At 64.1% G+C, this 4,383-nt stretch overlaps 2 protein-coding genes across 2 annotated transcripts; one reads left to right on the forward strand and one right to left on the reverse strand.

The window, feature by feature from the left end:
• The first annotated feature begins 38 nt into the window (after window positions 1-38).
• GPATCH4 (G patch domain containing 4) lies at window positions 39-2,204 on the forward strand. The gene is made up of 8 exons (XM_010564185.1): window positions 39-84; window positions 376-449; window positions 539-631; window positions 838-945; window positions 1,121-1,218; window positions 1,333-1,383; window positions 1,512-1,818; window positions 2,142-2,204. The coding sequence occupies exons 1-8, from the start codon at window positions 39-41 to the stop codon at window positions 2,202-2,204; spliced, it is 840 nt and encodes a 279-aa protein (XP_010562487.1).
• Window positions 2,205-2,554: 350 nt separating this feature from the next.
• On the reverse strand, window positions 2,555-4,307 carry APOA1BP (apolipoprotein A-I binding protein). The gene is made up of 6 exons (XM_010564107.1): window positions 4,123-4,307; window positions 3,681-3,789; window positions 3,481-3,591; window positions 3,220-3,333; window positions 2,987-3,134; window positions 2,555-2,904 (listed from the first exon to the last, which is right to left on the reverse strand). The coding sequence occupies exons 1-6, from the start codon at window positions 4,305-4,307 to the stop codon at window positions 2,702-2,704; spliced, it is 870 nt and encodes a 289-aa protein (XP_010562409.1). The 3' UTR covers window positions 2,555-2,701.
• Between the last annotated feature and the right edge of the window lie 76 nt (window positions 4,308-4,383).

Consider the following 4,383-nt stretch of genomic DNA (forward strand, 5'->3'; position numbering starts at 1 on the left):
CCGCCGCCATGAGTGGCCCGGAGCCGCCGGGGCGTGGGATGCGGTTTGCGGAGAGCCAGCTACGGCGGCACGGCTGGCGGCGAGGTGGGGGCCGGCTTGTGGTCCCCCCAGTCCGCGGTCCCGCCATCCCTTGTTCCTCCCCGAGTGCCCCCGGCGGTCCCCAGGCCCCGTCCCCCCGGTCCCTGGCTCTCCCCGGTCTCACAGCCCGTCCCCCGGTCCCCGGCCGTCCCGGAGGAGCAGGGCTCGGCCTCGCCGCCTCCCCCACCACCCCTCCCACTCGGGGTTTCGCAGCAGCCCCAGCCCCCGGTGGCCTGCCCCGGCGGCGGGGGGCTGGGGGGAGCCACTGCGATGAGTGACGGGTGTCCTTGTCCCCAGGGCAGGGGCTGGGGAAGCGGGAGGACGGCATCGCCGAGGCCATCCGGGTGAAGGTGAAGTGCGGCACGGCGGGGGTGAGTGCAGCCCCCCTGCCCGGCGGGGGCTCGGACCCAGCAGCCGCCGCCGGCCGCAGCCATTTCGGTGGCTCCTCTGCACCCCGCAGGTGGGACATGACGCGGCAGAGCCCTTCTCCTTCCACTGGTGGGATCACGTCTTCAACAAGGCGGCTGCCAACATCGCTGTGGAGGCTGGGCAGGGAGGAGGGCTGGGGGGGCTGGGGGGGGGTTGAAGGCAGGGGAGGGCTTTGGGGTCCCCTTTGCACGGCTGCTGTATGTCTCTGCAGCCCCTAACCGCACAGCACCTTGCACGGGTACTGTGGTGGCAGAGAGGTGCTGCTGGAGGGGACGAAGCCCCTCGGACAAAATGCTCCTGAGCCCTTTGTATCTCTTTCTCTCCCCCCAGGATGGCATCTCCTTGAAGACGCTTTCCGAGCAGGGAGTCAGAATCAGCAATAAGAAGCCCCGCAAGGCCAGCAGTGCTGGCAGCATGCTGTATGGCCGCTTTGTGAAGGTAACTGGCCCTGGGGATGTGGCTTGGCGAGCAGCTGGCATCTCTTTGAAGGCTGTTTTGAACTCTGCAACCCTCCTCGCAGTGCAGCCTCCCCAGCCCATCACTGCTGTGGCCCCCAGGGCCCCCTTTTCCTTGTCCCCCTTTCTCGCAGCCCCTCTGCCTCTCTCCTCTGCAGTCAGCCACACTCACAGCACGCGGGGAGGAGTCCACAAAGCTGCCCTCCGGCTCAGAGAGCAGCGAGGAGGAGAAGCTGGACCTCTCTTCGGCCAGGAGGTGAGCCTGGGCAAGCAGCGCATGCCCTGTCCCCAAGATGCAGCAGTGGGGAGGGACAAGGGCTGCGAGGGGGAGCTGATGCTGGGGGTGACGTGTCCTGTCTATGTCCTGCAGGCTGACGGACGAGGAGCTGATGCGAGCGTGTGGGGGCCGCACAGCACACAAGTACGTGGTTGGTGGGGGCTGCATGGTTGGGCTCCCCCCTCCTGGCCGGGGATTTTGAGCAGGCTGGGCTGGGGGCCACATTCCCTGACAGGGAGGTGCCAGACCCCAGCTGCCCACGATCATTGCAGGGGTGCCCGTCATGGCCTGACCATGAGCGCTAAGCTGGCACGCCTGGAGGAGCAGGAGCAAGCCTTCCTGACCACATACCAACACAAGGAGAGGCAGCATGAGCCACCAGAGAGCAGCCACCCAGCAGAGAGGCTGGAAAAACAGGAAAAAAAGAAGAAAAAAAGGAAACAGACTAGGGATGGAGCTGATCCCGAAGTGGTGCAGGGCCAGGAGCCAAGCAGAGAAGAGGAGGCGGCGGGACAGGAAGGGAAGGTTGTGAAGAGGAAGAAGAAGAAGAAGAACCAGGAGCCAAGCAGAGAAAAGGAGGTGGCAGGAGAGGAAGGGAAGGCTACAAAGAGGAAGAAGAAGAAGAAGCAGGAGGAGGAGGAGAAAGAAGAGCCAGTTGAGACAGAGAAGAAGGAGGACAAAGAAGAGCCAGCTGAGACAGAGGTACCTCTAAAAGACACAGATGGGCCAGACCAGGCTGGGCACAGCCCCAGGAAGAGGAGGAAGAAAAGGAAGAAGGAGCCGGAATGAGCAAGGGCCAAGGCTGCTGTGCTGCGCAGCTGCCGGTACCACCTGGCTGTGAGGGTCCCAATCCTGCCTGCTGGCACTGGTGCGTGCTCAAGGGTGCTCCAGGCTCTTCCCAGGTGGAGCCCAGTGCCGTGGCCCAGCTGTGTGTTTGCTGCCTGGGGATGCTGGGCTGGGACTAGTTGGTCTGAAGCTGGATCAAGCTTTATTTCTCTCCCTGAGCCTTCCTCCCATCAGAGGTGACCCCAGTTCCCACCAGGCCCTGGGGCAGGCACCCATTTGCTGTGGGTCTGTTGCAGAGGGACACAAGGGGACAGACAGCACAGAGTATTGAAATATATTTTTCAAGGGCATGAATAAATCTTTATTGCAATGAAACTATCCTGAAGTGCAAGATATGTAGCAGACCCCGGGATCCTGGATCGTGTGTACATCTAGAACCACTCAGATTAGGTAGCAACCCCAAACAGAGCCTGCCTGGCAGCTGCTCCATCGGTCACAAGCTCCTGGGGGCTTTGGTCTGCAGTGAACGTCAATCCTGCTGGCAGAGCTGGGCAGGACTGCAGCCCAGTGAGGTGCTGAGCATCCTCCTAGCGGAGAGCTGTGGCTTTGACAGAATTGGGCCCTGATCTGTGCCGAAGCCTAGCCTAGCACCCCAAGCCCCTGCTGAGCCCCAGCCCTAGGTCAGCTGCAGGACACAGTCTGTCTCGGGGTACGGTGGCAGGTTTAAAGTGTATTTCTCCTGGAGCGCGGCAGGCACAAACCTGCCCCCGAGGAAGTGGTAGCGGCCGGCAAAATGCATTGCTGCCTTCTTGGGTGCCGTGAGGGAGATGAGCATGTCGGGCTGGAGACCGTCTGCCTTCCCCTTCTCCACATCCCAGCCTGCAACAAGCCCCGAGGCCAGGCTAGAGCCAGGAAGACCCCCGCCAGGCACCTCCCTCCACTAGGTCCAGCTCTTACTCACCCGAGGGAATGTCGATGCTGGCGATGGGCACTGTGATGCGCTCAAGGGTGCTGAGGATGCTACCGAAGGGCTCTCGCACTGCCCCCTTGAAGCTGAACCCGAAAATTGCATCCACCACCAGGCCATAGAGCTCATCGATGAGTGCAGCCTGTGGCAAGGGAGGCAGTGGGTGAAAAACAGCCCCGGGCATGGCTCCGAGGGCAGCTGCTCCGTAGCCAGGGACTGCTTCTCACCTCGGCTGGGAATTCGGGGAGGAAGGGGATGTCCATCTTCTGGCACTGGGTGGTTAAACCTTCAAAGAGGGGCTTGTTGGGGCGTTTGGGGTAATACACGGTTGGCTGGTAGCCCTGGAAGAGCAGAAGGGACCTGAATGGTGCTCTGGCACCAGGAGAAGCCAGAGAAGCAAGAACCCCAAAGCTTGTGGGTACGGGGGTGTGCAGGGACGGGCATCCTCCCTAGGGGGGAGCATGCAGCTGCCTGCACAAGAGACTCACAAACATTTTCAGGTGTCGGGCGCAGACCAAGCCATCGCCGCCGTTGTTGCCTGGCCCGCACACCACCAGCACGGCAGGCTGGCTGGTGGTGAAGGAGCTGGGTGGGTAGGCCTGGTGTGGGGCAAGAAGCGTAGGGTTACGCTGGGAAAGCGGGACACCCCCCCCACCCCAGGACCACCACCTGCCTCTTGTACGCCCACCTTGGCAATGGCGGTGGCACAGCTCAGCCCTGCCAGCTCCATCAGCTGATCCACGCTGAACTTGTACTCCGTGAAGAGCTCCTGGTCGATGGCCTGGGCCTCGTCCTGCCTGGGGAGGGAGGATGGCACCCCTGGGGGCATTAAAACCCGGCGAGACCCCGGCTCTAGGGGGTGTGTGTGGGGGTTCAGGGCCAGCCAGGGGGGGCAGCTATGATCCCCTTGACTTTGCATAGTGCCAGCAAGCGGGTGGGAGTGGGGGGATAGGGACAGGGACAGTGTCCAGCTCCCCGCGCTGAGCCCCCCCCGTGCACCACTGCCCCCCCCTGTGCCCTTCCCGACCCCTCTCCCCCGTTAACGCCCCCGCACCCTCTACCACCCTCCGGACGCCCCTGCAATTTTCGCCTCCCCCGGGGTCCCCGCACGTCCCCTCCGCAGCCATTACCCGAGGAAGCGGAGCCCCCGCGGGCCGGACCCCGCGTTAGGCCCGTGCATGGCGCGGTGGGGACGGCACCGCTCTCGGTCCCGGTCCCAGCTCCGGTCCCAGCCCCGGTTCGGGCAGCGTCCCCCCGCCCGAACCCCTGCCGCTACCAGCAGCCCCAGGCCCAGCAGCGCCCGCGGTCCCGGCATGCGGCGGGAGCGGCTCGGCTCGGCTCGGCTCGGCTCGGTACGGAGCAGGCGCGGAGGCAGGGGCGGCCCCGGGGCG

The sequence above is a fragment of the Haliaeetus leucocephalus genome, unplaced genomic scaffold, assembly GCF_000737465.1.
Source record: "Haliaeetus leucocephalus isolate CR32 unplaced genomic scaffold, Haliaeetus_leucocephalus-4.0 Scaffold175, whole genome shotgun sequence".
NCBI classification, from domain to species: domain Eukaryota; kingdom Metazoa; phylum Chordata; class Aves; order Accipitriformes; family Accipitridae; genus Haliaeetus; species Haliaeetus leucocephalus.